Below are 23,467 nucleotides of genomic sequence, written 5' to 3' on the forward strand. Positions count from 1 at the left end.
CAAACTGTTGTGCACTTTTGTGTGTGTGTGCACTGTTGAGTAGCATTCTGGGCTGTCCACATGTTTAGATAAATGTGCTGAGATTTCTTCCTCCAAAAAGGGAACTTTGCCTGCCCGTAATCTTCTAGGTTGAACGGTGCTGCAGAAACACCCATACCTACTTGTTAACCCTCTCTTGCTGCTTATTTCCTTCCCTCTTCAGATTACACCCTTACAGTGGAGGCGGTGAAACTGAAGCCATTCTTTGTAGCAGGCCACACCTTTGAGATGACGTGCAAAGTGTCCTCCAAGAACATCAAGACGCCGCGCTACTCCGTCCTCATCACGGCCGAGAAGCCCCTGACGGACCAGTCGAACCCCAACGGCACCACCCGCATCATCTCCCTGAACCAGGACTCGGTGGTGCGGCTGGAGGACTGGACGGACCAGACCCGGGTGGACGGGGTGGTCCTGGAGAAGGTGCAGGAGAACGAGTTCCGCTACAGGATGTACCAGACGCAGATCTCCGACGCCGGGCTCTACCGCTGCGTGGTCACCGCATGGTCCCCAGGCGGGGGTGGCATGTGGCGCGAGGCGGTCAACGGCTTGTCCAACCCTATCCAGATAGACTTCCAGACATCAGGTTGGTACAGAGCCTGGCAGCCGTGCACCTAAGCTGGAAAGGGAGAGAATTCTGTGACGCTTTCCCATTAATTTCTCTGTGTCTCAGAAATGCCTGCTCTTTGGAACAAATGGTGTGATGGCTGAGAGCTGTGCTTGTCTTCTTTGGTGGTACTTGTGTCCTTTGTGCTATTGATTGTTTACAGAAAGATGTTTAATGAATTGGCTGTAATCATAACCCCTGGGTTTTTCTCTACTAATGCAGCTTTTATGGTCCTGCAGGCTCAGAGCTGGTTCTCAGTATGGAGCCACTGCTGCTGCATTTGCCAGCTGTATCACTAGATTGTTAGCAGTGGCTGCTCTGGAAGAGGATTAATACAAACTGGATTTCTGTTCCAAAACAGACTCTATTAGCATAGCATTAAATTCCCTGAGCACACCTGACTGTTGATGTAATTGCAGAAAATGGTCAGGTCAGGGTAACATTTCAGCCATCTCAGTAAGTGTATCCAGCCACTGCAAGACCTTAGAGGTCCCTCATGGCTGAACTACAAAGCTCCACAAACTGGGATGAAATTCAGTACCCAGAAGGACATCCTGTTCCTCAGTTGCTTACTGAAACCCTTACCTTCAGCTGTAACAAAGCCTGCCAGTTGAGACTTTTCTATAGAAATGTGCCTGTCCTAATATAATGTTGGGGGCAGGGAGAGATGGATGGCATTGATTTGGATCGTCAGAGATGGATGTTAACCCCCTGACTTCTGTCATGTTATGTTGTTGGGAAGTGCAATGGGAACTGTTTTCATAACACTGGTGCATGTATGAGTGAAGGGTTGGTTCCTCTCATGATTTGATAAACAAATCTGGTGGGGTCTTGTCCTGGTGGGGTTTTCATGCTCATATTTTGCTGGTAGTAATGGGCTGTAGCATATCTAGATGTGTCTGTGTCTAGGCAAGAGCAGCCTGACTTCTGGTTGCATCTACAACTAAGGTAATTATTCTAGATGATGTGGTTCCTAAGACCTGAACTTGCTTATATGGCACACTGGGAAAAGGACAGGGGCTGATCATAGGAGGACAGCCTGGCAATGAGGATGTCACTTTGTAGGAAGCTTTGAGATGTAGCTGTGATCTAAGCTGGCCAGAGGACGTTGACTCGGCTTCTTTCAGTTTTAGGTAATTTCTCAAGATGGTTTAGTGGGCTGCAGTTTTAGCCTTATTACTCTTCGTATATGTGTCAGACACAGCGGGAGATAGTATTTGCAAAGGGGGTGATAAAAGAAACCAGAAAGAATGAAATCTGCTCCAAACTCTTCCCCTCCAAGCTCTTATGTGGAGACTTCTCTGTGCAAAAGTAGTTGGTTGGTGCCTCTCCCAGCATTGCTTCTCTTGTGTCACTTTGAACTCCCATCCAAAAAGTTTGTTGGGATGCTTTGACACCCAGGGTTCAGAGGGAAACCTGCGAGCAATGCAAGGGAGGGAAGCGTCCGTGTTGTAGTCTTGACTTCTTTTTGCTGTCAGCCTCCCCTCCCAGCCCCTTCACCCAGATTGGATTTCTGGAGCGTGGAGTGAAGAAAGGGAGGCAGTGTGTAGAAGTGCCCTGGGAATGTGTGAATTCCAGTAGCAGGGCTGGAGCAGGGGGAGGGATGGTCCTGAAGCCCTGTCAGCCTTTCATTCTTTACAAGAGAATGAAGAAAGAAATGAGATCCCTGGCACAATTTGCTGGAGTGCTACTTCCCAAAATAATCTTGGCATGTAGTAAAATCTGTCTTGAAATACCTGCAATTTTCTTTAATTGATGGATGAACTTTGTGTCCTTCGGTTGTTACTCAGATATCTCTGCTGGATATTCACCTCTGGGCACGATGAGAACATGTGATGAGTACAGTTGGAATGGACTAACTGTGGAATTATTATTTGGGAAATCATCTGGAATTAAGTATACAAGACAGAAGATGGTTTGTGGGTGTGTTACTTTGGTTTTGTGTGTTGAAGCCTCCTGTCTTTGAGGCAGACTGAGTCAGGGAGCCAGGGGTAAATGGCAAAGTGGTGGAGCAGCTATGAAAGCACAGCTCAGATATCACACCCTTCTCTTGCATCCTGTGGCACAAGCAGCTGTCAAACTTGTTCTTCAGAAAAAATAAATTGGTGCCAGAATTTCCCTAATGGGCATGGTGAAAGGCAGAACTGCTGAGGGAGCTAGTTGTTTCTAGGGAGATTTTCCCCAAAATTGGAGGGAAGATACTAACAGGAAAGGTGCAGGGAAAAAGAGGTATCTGCAGCTTTCCAGGCAACTGGGGGGAAAAAAAACCCCCAAAAAATGCTGGGGAGCACTAGTGTGCTAAATCCTGAGCTGTATGGAGGGTGGGGTGTGGTACCTTATGAGCGTTTGTCCATGATAGGAAAACTGTTAAGGAGTCAGTTGCACTGATTTTTCAAAGTGTAACAGAAAGACAACTTGTCTATAACTGCTGGAGGGAATATAATACAGCAGTGTAATTTTGAAAAATAGGATGTATTCCAGTCTCCTCCGTACTTTGAAGTCTTGGGCTTGGGCAGCATTTTCAGTTTCCATCATGGCTGTTGGAGTGGGGAAAGGATCAATAAGGAAGCAGCATTTTCAGCAAAAGGAAGCCCTTAAAGGGTTTTACGTGAAGCTTTTAGTCCTAGGAGGAATTTCTTTCTCAGTTGTTTTTATTGATTCCCCTTTGATGGGGGATGGTGAGGCTTGCTGGGACTGGAAATCCTTCTCTCCGATTTGACTCTCTCCCAGATCTCTCTGAGCTGAGTGATGTTTCAAAGAGGAGTTTTTAAGCATGCATACACGTTGTGCAGTGTGATCTCTCTGAGTGGCAGTGGCCTGTGAGCTTTTCACATATGAGCTGGGTACTGCACACGTGAAACTTCAGTGTTTCCTGCCACAATAGGCTTGAAATGTGGCAGCGCTCTGAAATGTTTTTCCATGAACATCTGTGGAAAATGTCTTGCTCAGATTCTTTCCATTCAAGGCAGAACTTGCTGGCTGCAAGCAGAGATCTCCTTTCTTATTTCTCCACTTGCTGTTGCAGAGGGACGTATTTATTCCGTTTGCTTAATGAACTGAGATGTTAATGTAAAGGCATTTGTTTGAAACAACCTGGACTAAAAAAAAAAGGAAATGTGGATTTTGTCCACCGGACCATATGAACTGGAAGTGAGGGTGGAGGAATGAGGTGAGGAGGAGCCTATCAGGCCATTAGTTTTCAAATATTCAATCAATGGTATATTGTTCTCTGCTGGATATATTTTAAGACCAGAGATGATCTTGTGAATCTTCTGGTATGACCTCATGGATAACATGGATCACTAGACCAGTTTCATAAAACGAATGCCTTTTGTATGTCCAGCTGCTGTAAGCAAAATAAGCTTATCTGGGAGGCAGGGGAAGCTGTCCCATATGAAGAATTTAATATTCCTCAGTGTTTTTTTGTTTGTCTTCCCAGTGTAGGACAGAAAGGTTCTGCCATGTCTTTTTTAAAAGGTTGCCCAGTGATGTGAGGAACAAGAGCAGCTGCCAGTGCCTGTCTTGAAATGTTCTCTTAATTTCATTGCACTGTTTCTGCTCCAGTGCATCCTCTCTCCTCCCAAGCTACTGGTTGATGCATGTGTACAGAGCCTTTCTTTCAGCCTGGAACACGCCTGTCTTCTGTCCCTTGCTGTTCTTCCCAAGCCAGTGCATGAAGACAGCTTCATGAACTCTGTTTTGGCATTCATCCTTTAATTTTCAAACCCTTTCACCATAAACTGGGCAACCCAGGTTAGTGTTTAGAATGTCTTTGCCTGCTACACACTCTCAGGGATTTCCACAGAAGTGAATTATTTTCCTTTCTCTGGAAGGAAACAGGGAGAAGGAAGCTTTTAATCTCATGTTGAGAAGTGTGTTATGAGAGAGAACCATTTGCAGCTTGGCTGTGCTCTGAGCTATCTCTGCTCTGTGCCATTCAGCAGAGGGTAGAAAGTTCTGGAGAGGCAAAAATAAAAGAGAACTTGTAAGGGAAATATCTCAATGAAATCTTCAACTCTGGATTACATCTGCATGTGAGCTCATTGCACAGCAATGTATTATCATTCACTTTGGAGGGAGCTGAGATAAACCAAGAGCTGCTGAAATATGAGCTGAGTATTGATGTTGAACTTGCAATTAAAATGAAACGATGCCCTGCAATGACCCCAAGAGATACTCAATTTCAAGAAGGGCGAGTAGAAAGATCCTTAAAGGAAAGAAAGCTTAATCACGGAAATGAATGAAAAGCAGTGCAGCAGAAACTCTTTGGCAAGAAAGGCTGGTATTTTCCAGCCACTGTTAATGGGCAGGAACGTGCTTTGTCATTGTGTGCCTTTTTTTCCTGTGTGCATTAATTTGTAGCTGGAAGTAGAAACCACAGACTTAACTACTGAGGGTTTCTTCCAGTAACAGCCATTATGAGGCTTGGGGTAAAGCTTGTTAGGGAACAGCTTCATGAAGAAGCTGGGAGAGGGCAGGGGTCTGGAAAAGTGAAGGTGAAGAAACTTATTATCTGGAGAAAAGCAGGTCATGGAATTCTCAGCTGAAGAATGAATGATTTGGTGCCAGGGCAGAGATGAGTAATATTTTGGACGTTTGCAGAACTCGTGGGTTGCATCAGTTGTTTCCCTCTTTGTGGTCTGTGGTGCTATGTGATTGGAAGCAGGGAAGCTGCATGCAGGAATTCCAGCCCCCCTGGTCAGTAATGGACTGGCATGGGCTTCTTGGGGTGAACAGTCTGCCCTAGGTCTCTGTTGTCATCAAATTACTTGACCTTTCTCTTCTCTACTTGGCTGGGAAATAAAACTAGCTTGTGTCTTAGGGGAGACTATGCTTTATTTTGCAGAGAAGTATAGTGTAAAATGATAATCAAAGACCTAGGACCCTAGATAATTAGGACCTCTTCGGTTACAGAGCTGCATTGTAACTGGCTCTTGGTTATTCTCTTTCCTTTTCCCATTTTTCTTGCAGATTTAAAGTGGATTACTGAGCAGGGAAAGAAAGCAGGGAGAAAATGGGGTGACATCAGGTAAAGAGGGCTCAGAATTTGTCTCCAGTTTGTAAATACTTAAGTTGAGTAAATTAACACGATCAACTTGAACTCTTCTTTTCCACCCTGCAGTCCCTTCAGTGTGAATCTGATTGTGCACAAAGTAAAAAACAAATTTTGGTTCAGCTTACAAACTCTTTCTTCTTTCATTTTTATATGTAGAAAAATTAGCATAGCACTTCTTAGCTGAAAAATGTATCACTATAGGGTCTGGCTCCTGGAGTTACCTTCCTGGTGACACAAAATCAACAGTTTGAGCATCGAGATCTAATATAAAAGGGAACATTCAGAGAAAAGTACACAGAATAAATCCTGATTCTGGAAACTGTTTTCTCTTCAAGCACTTCTGGATTTGTACTAGTAAATTTCTTAACCTCAATTTCTTCACTTTCTGCCTAATGTTCTGTAGTGTTTTTCAAGTGTTCAAGAGTCAATAAATGCTCTGAAAACTCTTACTATCCTGACTGCAGAAAATTTTTAATATAAATTTGTTATAACTTTAATAAAGAAGAAAACTTCTTTTAGGGATTTTATCTAAGCTTACATAAGGCCTTACTTATAGTGAGGAACAGATATTTTGGCTTATTTTAAATCAAAGCTCTCAGTAGAATATTAGGATGCTCAGCTCTTAGAATTGGGAATGCTGCTTTGTTTTGTAAATCTGTGCTCTTTGGCTTCCAAATTATATGAGGGAACGACACTTATCTTCAAATCTGAAGTTATTAAAATCCAGTTATTTCTCACCTTTCAAGCTGGTGAACAGCTCTTCAGCATTTAACTTTGCCTTGTTCTTGATGAGTTTTACAGGTCATGCTTGATCTGTCAGCCCTGCAATTGAAACTAAACTCTGGTTTGTTTATTCTCCCGAGTGGCCAGTAGGTGCCAATAACAGTATTTCAGACTGTGAAATGCAGGTGGCAGGATGGCCAAAGCCACATCATCTGTTATCTGCAGAGCTCTGTTTTTCTCGGTGTTGATGTAGCATGGACTCATATCTCACTGAAGGAGAGAGTTCCTGTCACCTCCCCAACCCTTCTAGTGACACTGAAAGTACCTGAGCGTGACGGTGCTGAGACCCTGAGCCAGTGTCATCAGTGTCTGCTGGGAGCTGCCTGTTTTACCACATGCCTGAATCTGTAATCTTGGGGTTGAGATGTTTGGCCTCTTTTTTTGTGGGGGTTTTTTTTTTGTTTGTTTTGTCTTGGAGGGCAAAAATTTGAGAAAAGTACTTGGGTTTTGTGTTCTGAGCCTTGCTTGGTGTGGTCCAGATCCAGGGCCTCTTGAACACTGGGCAGGGGAATGGGGCACTCAAGCCTCCTGCCTTTTCAGGATTTTTAAGGGGAGGAATAAATCTCTGAAAGTCCGAAGGTTTTTTCTGTCCTTTCATGCCTGAGGCCCAGGGTTATGTGGGCAGAAGGCCTGAGATACACCCAAAGAAGGCATATAACCTTAGGAAGTTGCAGCCACACAGTTTTTGAGACTGAACTGAGGAACTTTCGATGTAATTAATCTTGCTTAGGTTTAAAAAAACAAATGTTGTTCTCCCTCTTCAGCTGAAGAGGGAAGAGCACAACTACCAGCACATCTCTTGACTCTTTATTGATATCCAGTTCTAGCACAGGACAGTGATTTCTCCCTGGAGGCAGAGATGGTAATTTGCAAGAGATGTTACCTGCTAGGGAAATAACTAAAGGGAAAGAACTGTTTGTGCCTTACCAAGGGGAAGCACAATCCTGAAATGCCAATGCAGCTGATGCCTTGGAGCCTTTCCAGCCTAGGAAGTTTTGGCTCCATGGGGGAGGCCTGGTAGAGAAATGCTTGGTGACTCAAAGGAGTCTGTTCATTGCAGGAGGTACCTGGACTTTCAGCCTAGAAATAAGGCCTGAAAAATCCCATGTGCCCTCTGTCTTTCCTTGTTTGACCTGCCAGGGCAGGGGTAAGGTAGCCCATCTTTAGCCTGACAGAGTTGGAATCATTCAGTTCATCTCTCTTGCTCAACCCCTCCCAGCATCCAGCCTGTTTCCTGGAGTAGAGCACATCCTGTATTCCTGATGTGATGTCCCCTCACTTGCTGCAGGATAGACTTAGGGTAGACTCTGGGCTAGGACAGTATCAGGATTATTATGGTACTGTTCTGCCTTTGATCAGTGCAGCAGAGGGACTGTGCTGGGAATGTAAGGATGTTCCTAGCAGATTTTGACTGTCTCTTTCTTTCTTTTCTTTGACAGTTCACACACAGCTTGAGACTTTTCTGCTTATAGTTGGCTGGAGTACCCTGGTCCATGCTGCCTTTAATCCCCTAGGACCTTGAACTTCTGTCTGCCCAACTCCGAAAAAAAAGGATGGAAAATGTCTTCATTTATCTGAGGACAAATAATCAAATAGGCTGCAAGGGAAATAAAGTTTGGTGTGTGTGTGTGTGAATGTCAGGAAACAAATTGAATTCACACAAAACCAGTTTAGATAGATGCTGAGGAAGCATTCAGATTAATCTCTGTTCATCTCCTAGGAAAAGGATCCCATCATGCTGAGCTGAAGTTAGGGCTGTGCTTGTGTGAAGTCACTGTCTGAGCAGCTGATCTCAGTATTCTGGGTCTCTTGTTTCCTTAAATGTGTTCTAGCATAAACATGTAAATAGTACTCTTGGTTTGTAATCCATTTATAACCTCTACTGCTTTTCTACCACCCTTTTATCCTTGACTGGGGGGGGGGGAGGTAATTTGCAGTGTTAATTTTAAGAAAGATCTTCTAGTGTCAAAATGGGTGTCAAAGTCTCAGATTATGTGTCTGCATGCTACCATTGTGTACAAAAGTTCAACTGCTTCTGGGGCAGAGGGAATTGGGGGAGGGGGGGTTTTGAAAGCTGGAAAAGTCATTATTGCATTGTAGTTGGAATTAATTTCTTAGCATGCTGTGTATTATCTCTTGACCAAAACAAGACAGGCTGTAGTAGTCTAGAAAAGTTGCACCAAAAGTTATAGCTCTAGCTTCATGATACATCCAAGTGTCTCTCCAGAACCTCAGTTTGGGAATGATGTGGTAAAGTGTGTGCCATGGGGTGAGCTGTCAGAGTAGCTTTCCACAGAAACCTGTTGAGAGAGCAAGGCACAAGTGGGTTGTTTTGGATGATTTCCCAAAGCGTTCTTCATTAAAAGCGTTGTTTGCTACTGATCTTCAGCGGATTTGAAATGTAGGGTTCTTGTACTAAAAGAGTAGCATGTGAGAATGGAGGAGAGTGAATAAGCAGCTTTTCTTTCGTCCCAAGCCACTCTTCTCTGCTTGTTGTTACTGCTGCTGTGCCAGAAGTAGGTGAGCCAGGTAATAATAGGAGTCTAGGGAGTGTAAAAAGGGTTCTTAATTTGAGTCCCAAGTTTCTTTTTGGCTCTTTCCTTGCTCTTTCCCTGAAAGTCATCCTGGAGGTCAGCATTGGGATCAGCTTTCCTTCTACTAATCTCCTTCACCTCAATTAGTAGGGAAATCATAGAGGTATTTTGGTACATTCTTCAGTTTCTGCCCTGTGAAATAGAGAGTATTAACAATGCTGGCATATCTGAGGAGTTGTGATTTTGCTACTTTTCCACTAGAGATGCAGCTGTTGTCAAAATTCGGAGAAGTTTTGTTTCTTTAACCTATGTGTGTCAGAAGTCTTTTAAAACATCACAGTGTTGTCATGGTGTCTGAGTATTTCAAAACAGCCTAATGGTTTCCATTGATATCATCACCACTTTGCAGCTGAAGGAGTTACTGTACCCTTGGGCTTTGAGACATCTGCAGAAGAAGCTATCTGTGGCAGAGCCTGAAGGAAAACCCACAGAAAAGTATTATCAGATGCACTGCTTGTATTGTCTGTTCCAGTTCCACTGTAAAACCATTGGTATTGTTAAGATACTGTTTTGCTTTAACTTGAATTCCTGTTGACAGCCTCAACAAAAAGATCCATTCTGGATTAGCCTGCAAGTCTGACTCCCATGCTCTTAAAGTGGAAGACCAGCTCCTTTTGTGCTGGAGAGTAGAAGGCAGATCTGGGCAGCAGCCTCTGTGTTGGCCTGATGGTTTGGATACTTTGTCTTAGTACAGGATTAAATGGCTAAAAACTATTTTGCAAAAAACTTAAATGGCTGCTTATCCCTCCTTCAGAGCTCTGTCTCCACAAACTAGGAGAGAATACTTCAAAAACGTGCAGGAAAGGCGTTGGACAGTGAAATAAAGCCCATCACGAATAATTTACTCTTATTTCTTACTCTCTTCCAGGTCCTGTGTTCAATGTCTCGGTACATTCTGACAACCCAACAATTTACCAGGGCGAGGTGGCAGACTTGCTGTGCATCATCACAACGGAAGGAATGCCACTTGAGCCAGGTATTTCAGCAAAATTATTTCACTTGTAACTCATTTGCCTTCAGAAGTTACAACTCTATGCCCTTAGAGTGAGGGTGGAGAGTTGAGAACTAACAGTTCTGTGGAACTAGATAAAAACAGGACAGTGTGCTTGCTTTTACACAGCTCAGTTTAAAGCAAGTTTGTTTTTTCATTTTACCTCTTGAGGGAGGAGGGTAAAAATATTCTTAGCAGCAAATCCCCCTCTGCTTTCCCCACCAACTGACCCCACTGCAGGCAACCTCAACCTACAGCCATCAGATGGGCCATGAAAACTATTCCTATTCCCTTTAAATGGAAAGGAGGTCATTTGGCTAAACCGTTTAGAAGAAAATGGTCATCTGTAAAGAAATCTTAGACACCTGGCCAGTCAGCTTTTTCAGAGTGAATTTAAGGCTTAAGGTAAATATAAAAATCATAATAATTGACTGCTGCAGCCTAAATGTCAAAATGAATGTTCACTGTCTTCAGAGCTGAGCATCCTCTTTTTATGTGGAAGAAAGAAATACAGTACCTAGTTCCTGTGAGAAGGATAGCAGACACAAAAGCAAATTTTTATGGGAAGCTAAAAAGTTCAGAGAATTGTTCAAAACCTAGCTGCTTGCCAAGCATTGTCTGAGCTGCTTTTCATCAAAATGATGTGAGAGTAACTCTCTCTTATACCCAAAATTTGGGTTTGGATTGAGTTGAGTCACTATGTATATAGTTTGTTTATGAATATAAGCATGTCTTTAAAATAAGTCTACAAATATATATGTAAATATAAATATCTATGAATATATCTAAATATAAATTTGTCATGATTCATGCCTAACTTAAAAGCCTGCACATAAACCACTACAAAAGAGGTGCTGTGCAGAAAATATTACTTATGGTGTAGTAGCTGATGAGATGAAGTACCAGGCTTAGTAAAGGCCCATCACTTTGAAATTACAAGATGTCTGTTCTACATTAAATATGAGCGTGGCAGGGAAGCAATTTGCTAGATTACAGTCGTGTGCTGCCTGTGAAAACATGATAGAAGTCTGTAGATTGTATTATTGAAATGCTTGGTAGGGAGGAAAAAGCTGAGTAAACTTTATTGCTGTCAAAAGAGCCATAGCCTGGGATATTGGGCACAGCAAGCAGCAACGTGTGCCTGTGCATCTACCTCAGCCTGTCCTGTGGCTTCTGCTCAGCAGGAAGCCCCTTCCACATTGAGGTGTGCTCAAGCTCTTACAGGTATTGTTGTGAGGCAGTACCCAGAGCAGCTGCCTTCCTTTTCAAAGCAATAATTGCTGACAGGGAGCAGCTGCTGCTTCTGCTGGTGTTCGACAGCCTAAATAAGCTCGGCATTGCCTTGTGAAGGAGGCCTCAGCATCCCTGACTCACTTAAAACTTGAAAACTGGAACACGAAAAGTTCCACCTGAATATGAAGTGCTTTACTGTGAGGGTGACCAGAGATGATGTGGAGGCTCCTTCTCTGGAGAGATCAAAAGCCCTCTGGACAGAATCCTGTGTCATGTGCCCTAGGATAACTCTTGAGCAGGGAGGTTGGACCAGGTGAGCCCCAGTGGTCCCTTCCAGCCTTACCCATGCTGTGAAAAGAGGCCACTTAGTAGCAGTGGGGCTCTCCTGTCAGTGCTTTGCTGCAGTTGGGTTTGGGATGGGTTTGTGTGTATTTGGTACCTTGAGACTGGGAGGAACACAGAGAGTATAAGGATAATCAAAAGGGTTGAAGTAAAAAGGTGGTGTCTTTTGAGGAGCTGCTCATCAGCCTAGTTAGGTTTTAACTTGACAACTTCACAAGGGTTTATGGGTGTCTGTTGAATTGATAGATTATCTCTGGAGCTGGAGATGATGATGTTTCCAGCAATCCTGGACTACCAGAACAGAGTCTTAAATGTCAGCACTGTAATCTGTTCCATAGCTGGCTAATGTCATCTTGGACATGGCAGACCTCTGGCGGTTTTTTTTCTTGTTTCTTTCGTGTTGGTGGTTTGTTTAGTTCCTTTCTTTTTCAGTCTGTAATGGAGCAGATGAGGCAGACAAATGAACCTAGAGTGGAGTAAAGTGTGGCATTGTGGCAGGCCTTGAGGGGGCTTTTCAGTCCATGCTCTGAGCCTCCAGTTGCAGGATGAGCAGAATTTGGGGCCTAACCAGTCATGCTGTGTGATGAGACACAGTCTGTGCTGGTCCTCTGGATGAGACTGGCAGAAGAGCTGCAGGAATTTATACAGGGTGTGCAGACTTCCCTCATCCATCTGCATTCTTGGCCTTGGGAGCTGGAGGGGGCTAATGGAGCAGGTTAGAGGAAGGGCTGAAGGGCTTGTATGGTAGCAAACAGATGTAGTTCCTCACTGTATCCCATCTCTGATCTGTCTTTATGCTGTGTCAGTATCACAATTTAATTCACAACTGGAATGGAGGACTTGCTTTTTAAATTAGTGCCAAATGTTAGACAGACTGTGCAAATAACAGGGCTGTCTCATCCCACTGGGGACATGAGGCACACTATTAGGGAAAGCCTACACCTGGCATTTAGAGAAACAGGACAAGAGTTATCAGCATCTTCTGGAAGAAAACAGATGACTGCAGTACAGACATGGTCATTCCATTTGAGAGTGTGATGAGAAAGGGAGAAAAGAGCAAATGCATTAGACTCCTTTCTGAGGGGTGTGGTGGCTTTCAAGGCCATCTGTACTTCTTGTGTCAGACCTGCTGCAGGGCTGTGGTGTGGGAGCAAAGGAGGAGCAGGATGCTTCATAAGATGTCCTGTTAAATGCACATCCTTTGACCATATGTGGTATGCCAGCCAACTCTGCTCTTGTGCACACAGTCACTCAACTCTGCAGGCATGCATGTGGGTTAGTATGTATGCCTCCAATGTGCATTGGTGTCAGGTACCACCTTTTCTCTCCCTCTTTGTATGCACAAATAAAAAAATAAAGTACTTCCAAAGAGCTGAAGAAAAGCTCAATGACCAGTTATCTTTGTCAGTGCCATTTTTTAGTTTTTTTTTAATATACATATAAAATTCTAGAGGCATCACTTATGGTTTGAACCCTTTTCTGGTGGAGGCAACTCACAATGCTTGCAGTGTGTGTTTGTGTGTATCCGCCCTGTGGGAAATTTTCAAAAGGGTAGAAAAGGTTTTGGTGTGACTGCTACATGCTTTAATTTCCTCTGCTTCTTTGAGACCCTGCTGAAATCGAGTGTGTGTTACTAAGCCCAGTACATGGCAGCAACTGCTCCATCTAAAGAAGGGCTCCTTTGGCTTGGCAGCTGTGATTGGTGTTTTGAATTGATACGAGGGGAATATGTTTGTGTGTCAGTGGGGAATAGTAGTTCTTCTGTGCCCTGAAGATATAAAAGCTACTTCTGATACTTCTGTTGAATACACATTTTCACAAATGATCTCTCTGGACTTCCCAGATCACCCATTCTTGGGCTGTGTGCTTAGGGATTTAAAAGTATTACTTACTGTGTCTGAAAGGAGATGTGGGTTTTTTTTTTAATCTGCTCCAGACAGACCCAGTGGGCACTCCAGAGAATTTCACAAAACCAGCTTGTTTACCCCTTATATGGCTTGAAGTGGTTTGCTCAGCTCTCTAGGAAGCCCTATTCAACCTCATTTAAATGTAGTAAACAAAAAGGGTCTCAAAATTGTGATTCAACACTGTAACAGGATGCTGAGAGAGCTCCATTCTAAGCATTCTAAGTGGAAGTGTATGGTTCCTAAGAAGCTGGTCTAGAAATAGGATTCCCTCTTTTGAGGAGTGATTGGTCAGGGAACTAGCTAAGACCCAGACAGCTTAGCCCTGTGTGTCAAATCGAAATGTGCGTAAAGATGTGCTTTACATGTTGATGATCCTCACTGGCTGAGGAGGGGAGGAAGCACAGCACCACTGTTAACTCTGCTCACAGAGCTCTGAAGTGTCCAGCTCCCAGTGCTCCCTGTTCCTTTAGGGTTGCATGTCCTGCTGGCACTGAGGTCCTTGATGCCCTTGTGGGCACTGGGATGTTACGCTTCACTGTGGGGCAGCTTGGCCAGGTATCCCACATTACTGACTGTGGCACAGAAAGAACCAGGAAAAGAAATCCTTATTGAGTGTGAGTGTGGCTCTTGAAGTGGAGTTTTTGTAGATTTGGGTCAGAAATTGAGAGTGACTTGTCAACATTGTTGCAAGGTGTGTGGAATGGTGCAGATGCCAAGTGTGTGACCTGTTTTATGTCAGTGAATCTACATATTTATTAGCACTTGGTAGCTGCTAGGCATGTTCATCTCTGATATTTAGAGAGGACCTGATTTATGTCCTGGCTTTGCTAAATTTGCCTGTGTTTTTATTGCATGAAACCCAGAGATATATAGATATGAATCAGATGACTTTGCTGTATTAAGCTATTTCAAGGAAGATAGTGACAGAGTACTCGGAGCCAAATCCTCCCTCTGACTGTCTGTAGTGAGTCACTAATTGCAAACTGTATACTGGCTAATAAAATATGTTGGCATAATACTGTTGTCCCATGTTGTAATTACAGAAGATAGATTCAAATATTTCAAAATGACAGCAAGTGCCTGTACTCATGTGAAGGGAAGGGAACCTCAAATTATCTGAGATGCAAAAGAAGGAATTCTGCAAAGCTGCCTGAGGATCTGAAGACTAGATTATTATTATTATCTTTTAACATCTAAATTTATTGCCTAAACCCTTTCCAGCAAGGTCAGTGGTGTGTTAAGTATAATTTGACTTAGCCTGAAAGGTGTCCATGTGCTCCTATAGCACCTGGAAACACAAGAGCAAGCATCAGTCTTGGATCTTTGGAAGGAATTGGTCATTCCCAACGTGACTGCCTGTGGACCAGGGCTATTACCGTATTTGGCATAAACAGACAGCAGGGATGAAGAGTGGTTTCTATAAACAGAGCTCTCTCCAGCAGAGGCTCTGTTTCCCATAGACACTTGGATGAGTGCACAAAGCAGAGGTCAAAGTTTGGTCTCTTTGACTGAACATGTGTTTATGGTAATTTTTATTAACTTTGGTTTCAAGGGAAGTGATCCGAGTGCTTTGCCAAATAACTGATAGTTGCATTTGTAGGATGGAGGCAAAGAGGGATTGCTCTGAGGGCTGCTGGTCCGTGTGACCTATGCTCAACCCCATGTAGGATTGGGACACTAGCTCCTGCTGTAGGGCTGCAAAACAGGCCAGGTGCTCTCACGAGGTTCTGTGCATTGCCCAGAACACCAGGGTGTGGCAGGAAGGCAGGAAACTGGCTGGTGTCCCAAAACAGCTTGGTCAGACACTCTCTGATAGTAACATGTGCTTTCTCATATTTTTGTTTTGTTTCTGTAGATGTGTGTAAAACCAGTGCACCTTAAGAAGGAGTTAATTATACCCCAAACACTGATTTGTTTGGGTTTTTTTCTGCAGTAAGGAAGAATGTCCCACAGGGCTGGCTGATAATATACTTCAAGTAAAAGAGCTGAGGCTGTCCCTTTACTTTAAAATATGGAGGTTCCCTTCTTTGCCAAAGTGATAGCTTGCCTGATAGAGACTTAAAAATCATCTTCACTTAGATCTATAAACAATTTCAGTACAACAGCAGGCTTAGGGCTTCAGTTATTCCATTAGCCTGGAGGCCAAATGTGAAAGTGTAAGAGAAAAGCAAACCCAGTTAGACAAAAGATCTGTTTTAAATTTCAGATTGCTAGTACTGTATTTTTCAGAGCTCTCAATAATAGAAAATGGAGGTTTGATACATTGCCAAAAGTCACTGGGACTGCCTTAGGTGTGCACACATTGTACCAGTACTCCAAACTCAGGACAGAAATAGTAACTTCTGTTTCCAATTTGGACCCATCAGTTTGCTCATGTGCCAGGAAGGAAGACCTGTGAGGAAACAAGTGAGCAGGCTTTCCTGTCTGTGCTGTAGGTCATGCCAGGTTTCAGACTCTGACAGGTGTTGCTGGGCTCATGATAGCAAAGAATAGTGGTGATTTTTAAAGTAGATACTCAGCCACATCTGCCTAACAGGCTTAGGACTGAGATCTGCTAATGAGATCAATAGGACCTTGCACGAACACACAGCGAGCTGGATGTGCTGACAGACTCTGACTACCTGTCAGCTGTGTTAAAAGTGTAAGTTCCTGCAAATCCATATTATAGACTGTGTCTTTGGGTGGTGAAACTCGTACAAGGCATCATGTCTGATGTGTCACAGTAACCCACAACTCTGGGAAGAATGTATAAATGCAGCATGGTCAGGCTTTGCTCCTGAATGTTTTATACTGTTGCAGGTAAGTTTTGTGCACTGTGCAGAATCAGTGTTCATTTAGGCAAGCTCTAAATGCAAGGAAGGGGCTTCCAGGACAGAGCCTTCTGATCTTGTGGTTGTGTAGGCCCCCATGAAGACAGTGACTTGCAAATCTCTCTCTGCTAGCTAATACCTAGCACTCCTACCCCCTTTCACTATAGGTGCAGCATACCTGTAGGACTTCTTATGATACTAGGCCTGCTTGGTAAAAACTTAGATCAGAGTTAAATACAAATTTCAGAATTGCAGGCAGAAAGGCAAGAAATCACTTCTGTGTCATCCCTGTGGTAAGTCACCCTTTCTGTACAATTCCATTCTTCCTGTCAGTGCGTTTCATGGCAGTTCACTGCTTGAATCTTCCTAGAAAGGACATGTTCAGGGGACTCTTTTTCTTTCTGTTTTCTTTTTTTTTTTTTTTTTTTTTTTTGTTTTCCCTCTGCTGTCAGACCAGTGCTGGCTGTGCTGCTTACAGATTAACCTTTCTGCTGAGAAATGACACTGTGAATGCTTTTCAGGACTCACCAACCTGTCTGAATTCTTCTCTGTCCACAAACACAGATGATATGTCCTTTGACGTCTCCTGGTTTGCCGTGCGCTCCTTTGCGCTGGACAGGGAGCCCATATTGCTGGCCTCACTGGACCGCAGGGGGATTGTGACACAGGGCAGGAGGAATGGGAGCAGCGACCTCAGCCTGGAGAGGATCAGCCCTCTGGAATTCCGGCTCCGCGTGCACGGCTGTGAGGACCATGACTTTGGGAACCACTACTGCGTGGTGACCCCCTGGGTGCGATCTGCCACAGGCGTGTGGCAGCGGGAGCCTGACATCAAAGCCAAACCCATCTTTCTGTCTGTGAAAATGGATGGTAAGAGACTGAAACATGTGTTCTCAGTTTAGTTTTTAACACCTTTTATTATGTCTTTTTGTGGCAAATGTTCCCCATGACTACTTTTAAAGGTGCCTCTGGTAATCTCATTAGATTTTGTCATCTTTTTTTATGGTTAGCAATTTCTGATTCGAGATTCTTCAGAAGAGAAGAATCTGTTCTGCCTAAACAGTAGGTAGATATAAGGCTGGAGCATTTTCTTTTCTGATCACCTCTTGGGGATGTTTGCCATAGCTGAGGCATCTTCAGTCAAGGGCACAGTATTCTCTCCAAGTGTTAACCCTTCCTGGCTTGCAGATGGGATTAGTCACATTTGTCACAGTGTCAAAGCTGGGAAGAGAAAATCAGAGCTCTGACTCCTTCCTCCCTCTCTAATGACAAGACGTGTTGCTCCCTGCACTTTATGCCTTGTCTACTTTCCACACAGGGTTGCAAGTGTAGCTAGACTTCATGAGAAGGAAGTTGCACACTAGATACTGCATTCAGCACATAGCTAAGGAGGAAAATGAATGCAGGAGGGGTTTTGAACTAGTTGCTTTCTTGATATTTCCAGGAGAGGTCATTTTTGGAAGTTCCATGAACTTGAAATGAACAAGAAGCTTTTGTTCTCCCCACTGTGCTGATAACTATTATAACTGCACTTTCTAAACTCCTTTCAGTTCTTACTGCCTTTTAACTGAGCAGTAGGTACTTCAAAATCAATTTTTTTGTTTAGGTACCAGCTTTGAAGGTTGATTAGACAGAGTAAATATGTAGTAATTCTAGTAATTCAAAGCATAAAGGAGTCCACTCCTTGCTTTTTTTGAAATGTATTACAAAGAATGCAGCCACACTCTGCCTCTGATGGGGAAACAATCCAATGTTTTTGTTTGGGGAAAAGTGTGATAGGATGACTCTTGGAATAAACTCAACTTTTTTATCTCACTCCAAGGCTCTTCTGGTGCTTCCAGCCTCTCCAAGGCTTTGAAATTACAGAGGAAGAATTAGGGTAAAGAGGAAAGGGAGAGACTAAAGGACCAATTTTTCAAATCTGGGAAGATGGAAGTCAAGAAGGAAAGTTAGTGTAATTTCTTTCTGAAATAATTAATCTGCCCCTGACTGAATAATGTGGAATTTTCTCCTTTTTCAGGCAAGAAGAAATAAAGGGGCTGTCTGAATTTCTCCACGATATCTAACAACTCTGCCTTCCTTTTTCAGTTCTGAATGCTTTCAAGTACCCCCTATTGATTGGCATCGGCCTGGCCACTGTCATTGGACTCCTATCCTGCCTCATTGGCTACTGCAGCTCCCGTTGGTGCTGCAAGAAGGAAGTGCAGGAAACAAGGCGAGAGCGTCGCCGGCTAATGTCGATGGAGATGGACTGAGCACAGGGGCAGGACACACTTGCATTTCGGGAGAGACTCACAGGCCTCTTGGATTGTGTTGGGACACTTGCTCACAGGCCCAGACAATGCAGTGTGTTTGCCCTCTGATTCCAGCCTGGACCTCAAGCTTCTCCTTGTTACACGTTGTGTCCTGAGAACAATCAGGCCGTATTTAGCAACTTGGGAGTTCTCCTTTTCCAGCAGCACTTTCTGCATAGGGATTATGTCCTTCTAATGTGCAAACTGTTGAGCCTTCTTTCAGCAGGGCCCTGTGACAAAATTCATTAATGTTTTGTTGTTTGTTCATTGGTTTTATTTCCCCCCCGTGGTTTTGGAAAGATGTTCCTGTATGAAAGCAAGTGGGCAGGATGATGAATGGGAAAGAGGCTGGTAAAAGTGTTAGACTTTCACTCTAACCAATCTACCTTTCCCTTCTATCCCCATCACACCATCCTGTTCCCTTTCTCTTTCCACCTTGGTATCTCAGAGACTTCTCTGTGTTGGGTTGAAGGCTGGGGAAGGTTCCTGTGCTGGAACCATCACGAGGCTGTTCCGGCAAAGAACAGTTTTATGGTTGTCAGCATGCCTTCTCTTTCCCAGCTTTCCAAGAGATTGCAGTTAGTCCTGATGTGTGACTTGCCTGGTGGAGGTCTTTGAAGCACTTTTTACAAACCTTTTATTTTTAGTGCTCAAAGCTCTTAGCTGTGGTAAGTAGGGACTAACTTGGCAACCCTGAAGGGTCAATCCTCAGACAAGCATTTGATGGATGTCCGCCTATGGCCACCTTCTCCCCCACTCTACCACCTTCTTTTCTCCCCACTACAGCTGCTCACATCGTGCCTGAGACCCTGTTCTGCTGGTGGCAGGGGGGCACGTGGTATCTGGGGACAAGGCTCAGCCTTCTGCTGGCCTCAGCAGGGAGGCTGGAGCCCTTGCTCCCCAGGTGATGGTGTGACTTATGAAAATAGTAAGAGATGAATCTTCATCTGCAGTTGGCCAAGCGATCATGTTTAGAGACTTGTAAACTATGTATTACCAAATGCACAGACCAGACTTCAGTGCTGCTTCTGCCAGTCACTCACTGGTAACCCTCAAACCTGTGAGCAGAATCTGAGTTCTGCAGTAGCTGCAGTGCAGCTCAGGGTAGGAATAAGAGCAAGCCCAAGAAGGCAGCAAGAATCCTTCAGGTTCCAACGGCCCTGGTCTTGAGCATGGGCCTGCAGTGGGGCTTTCCCCATGGGCTTGAGACCTATTCCTCGGTGCTATAGTACAGAAGTCCTGCTTTGGTCTTCCAAACACACTGACCTGGCTCCTGAGAGGGAGCAGCATCTTTGCCAGGCAGTTCTGTCTTCCCAGCACAGCTGGTGTTCTAAGCAATAAAGGTCAGAATAAAGATACTGTGTACAAACAAACGAGGAAGTAGGACTTCACCACCATCTGATGTCGCAGCCGTGGTTTGGCTTGCGTCAAGAGGGGTGAGAAATGCAGAGATGAGGCCAGGCCTCAATACTTACCATGGTTTTTAAGATAAAAGATGGTAAAGAGGAGCATCCATGGAAGGTAGTGGCCGTGGTGTGCTGTTGGCTGATTAGACATTAGTTATGTCCTAGACAATCTGCTTTTCTAATAGCTCATCCCACTGCATATTCCAGGGGAACTGCAGGTCTGGTATCTGGGCTATGAAGGTTTTTTGTGGTAAGTTTTCTTAGTGTGGATTTTTTTTTTCTGTCTTGAATTGTGACCTTTTTCTCTGAGGCTGATGTGAAGGGGTTTTCCAGAAGGCTGCTCTGTGTCCTGTGTGTGAACATGCATGCAGTCACATCTGTATGCATAGAGGTGTCCAGGGATTTTTGAAAGATTAATATGAAATTATATTAATTAATATCAAAATGGGCTTGATTTGCAGAGTTGGGGCTTGTAAGTTGTTATTTGACTCTTTAGGATGTTTCATGTAGTATTCCAAAACTGGGATCCCCAGACCTATGAACCTCTGAAAGACCTTGGCCTGAAGGTACATGGGAACTTTTCTTTCTGGCGTGATTTTTTTTTTTCTGGAAGAGCTCTGAAAAGGCCTCTATTGCAGGCAGAATTAGCTGCCTTTCCTAAGGAACAGGGCAGAAGCATTCTCTAGCTTCCACTGTGAAAGCCCAGAAATCTGTAGCAATGCTTTCCAAAGGAAGGAACTTCAGGAAAGGATTCACTCAGACACTAATTTGACAGCAAGAATTTTTCTTCCTCTCCTGTCTCTGTAGTGAAATCTTGCTTTTTCCTGGATGTTATGAAACACTATTCTGATATGTGGGATGCTGGCTGATCTAGCAGCTTCTTTCCTGCATTAACGTCTGCTTTCTTCTCAGAAGGCTTGTGGCATTGGGGCATCTTGGGAGGGGTGGAAGTGGTGGTGAAGTTGTAAGCACAGCATCAGTCACTTTCTGTCCTGGCAGACTGACTCCTTTTCTATCTGTGCCCTCAGTTAAGTTTTAGGGAGAGAGGATCATGACCGTAATGCAATAATTAGGGAATGGATGAGCAGGGAACCGCCAGCTCTTCCCAAACACACAATATAGCACACTTCCTCCCTGCTGGAAAAAAACTCAGGGTTATTTTGGTCAGGGCTCCCTTCTTCTCTAGTGAAAGGTCCCGTGTCCTTATCCAATGCTGACCTTCCTTCACGGCCCACAACAAACCACCTTGTCACTCCAAGTGAAGGAAATTTGCCACTAGCTTGTACTGCTGACAGCCCCTTGGAAGGCAATGCTGCATCCCATTCCACCTTGTATTTGCTGTAGTTGGGAGGCTAGAAGCTGATGGGCTAGACCTAGCCCCCAGGTTTCCTTCTACTTGTGCCAATTTTGTATTATCCCCTTTTTTAAAAATAGAGTGTGAATCTTCTCTCTAAGGGAAAAAAAATCGAGGTCACTTTTCATGTTTTTTATTATTATTGTTATTATTATTATTATTTCATGTGTGACCAGGATTTGTGTGAGTGGAGGTGTGTGTGCATCTGGTTGTGTATTAAACCTGCAGAGTATCAGAAGAGTAAGCTGCCTGTGGTGCAGTACAAGCATCCATATCCTCCCTGCTGCAACCTGTGGTATTGTCAAAGTATCCTAAGGGCTCACATTGATCTTCCTCTGTTTGCATTGCCACGTCTCCTGGTTAAGCTGGTAAATTCCTCCAGGCACTTGGAATTTCGATCCAGGGCAACCTTGAACATCATACAGCAGAAGGGCAAGATATTTGCTTTCTCTTGTTTTGATTTCAAAGTTATAAAATAAAGTTTTGGGCACAATTCTGGAATGCAGGTACTGAATAGTTCTAACAATGCTGTGTAAAATGTTTCTTTTTATGTTTAAAATAAAGAGCGAGCCTTTTTGATTATGTCTGTGCTGTGGGTCTGGGTGTTTGAGCTACGGGCACTTCTTTCCTTGTTCCCTGCATGTATGCAGACACTATTGTTGAAGGTATAAAATGTAAACCTCACAGTCCTGATTCCAGCACTGTTTACCCTGTAAAATAAGCATGAGCCCTATTTTACAGTAAGTTTTAAATATTTGCCTACATTGCTGGGATGAATTGAGAAGCATAATTATTTTCTGAGTCTATTGTGTTTCTACCCCACTGTAAGTCAGCCTTTTTGTTGGGAGAGTTTTATTTTGATTAGCTAAGGCCAGGAGTCACAGTTGGGAGTGTATATTTAATATCTGCTGTAAAACCTGGCATTAGATGTTGAATCTTCATGAGGCTTCTCGTTTCCAAGGTACCAAGAGGAAAATCAATAGTGAAGAAGAAAACTTCCTGCTTTCTTTGCCAATGGCTGAATTTAGGATGTTTTTTTACCCCCAGCAACCATGCAAAGGCACCAAAATCATACAGCAAGGAGGTGACTTGCTGTCATGGTTTAATCCCAGCTGGCAGCCAAGCTCCATTAAGCCACTCGCTCACTCCCCCACCAGTGGAAGGAGGAGAGAATTGGAAAGGTAAAAGTGAATAAAATACATGTGTTGAGATAAAGATAGTATAATACGGAAAGCACAAGCCATGCACTCAAGCAAAGCAAGGAATTCATTCCCTGCTTCCCATGGGCAGGCAGGTGTTCAGCCATCCCCAGGAGAGCAGGGCTCTGTCACGCGTAGCGGTGACTTGGGAAGACAAACTCCATCTCTCTGAATGTTCCCCCTTCCTCTTCCTTCCACCAGCTTTCTGTGCCCAGCATGGCCCTGTCTGCTCTGGGATATCCCTGGAGCCAGCTGGGGTCACCTGTCCTGGCTGTGCCCTCTGCCAGGGTAGGGTGAGAGGCAGAAAAGGCCTTGGCTCTGTGCAAGCTGTGCCCAGCAGTAAGGAAAACATCCCTGTGTTATCAGCACTGCTCCCAGCACAAAGCCAAAACACAGCCCCATGCTAGCTACTGTGAAGAAAATGAACTTTATTCCAGCCAAAACCAGCACACTTGCTTTCCATCAGGAAGTTGTTTGAGGCAGCAGTGTTTTTGGGAGGCTAAGGCAGGCTTTGGCAAGGTGAGTTTGTGTTCAGAGTGTTGTATGCTCTCTGAGCAGGCTGCAGTGCAGGACAGGTGACAGCAAAGTGTGTACCTTTGGCTTCTTTCTAGATGGAAAGGTGTGCTCTGCAAAGTGTGCTTGCAGGAAGCTGTGAGGTGGCACCAAGCTCTAAATCTCTAAGGAGCAACAGGAGCCATCAGCTGAAATCCAGGAACATCACAAATGGTCCTCAGCAGATCCTCTGCCAGCTGTAGGTGTCCAGCCAGCACATGTACAGCAGCAAGGAGTGGGGTGTGTGTGGTATGGCAGGTAAGTTTGGATTTGCTTTTATGAAATTCACTTGCCTCCCCCACG

General features: G+C 44.1%; 1 protein-coding gene across 1 annotated transcript in view; it reads left to right on the forward strand.

Annotated features, from left to right (window-relative positions):
* The window catches only part of PTGFRN (prostaglandin F2 receptor inhibitor), a 65,288-nt gene extending 43,310 nt beyond the window's left edge, over positions 1–21,978 (forward strand). The window contains exons 6-9 of the mRNA XM_083854823.1: positions 203–622; positions 9,945–10,052; positions 16,924–17,229; positions 18,448–21,978. Of these exons, the coding sequence (XP_083710949.1) occupies positions 203–622; positions 9,945–10,052; positions 16,924–17,229; positions 18,448–18,614 (1,001 nt within the window). The 3' untranslated portion in view covers positions 18,615–21,978. The remainder of the gene's footprint in view (positions 1–202; positions 623–9,944; positions 10,053–16,923; positions 17,230–18,447) is intronic.
* Positions 21,979–23,467: the final 1,489 nt, after the last annotated feature.

The sequence above is a fragment of the Zosterops lateralis genome (assembly GCF_965231275.1).
Source record: "Zosterops lateralis genome assembly, chromosome: 2".
NCBI lineage: Eukaryota > Metazoa > Chordata > Aves > Passeriformes > Zosteropidae > Zosterops > Zosterops lateralis.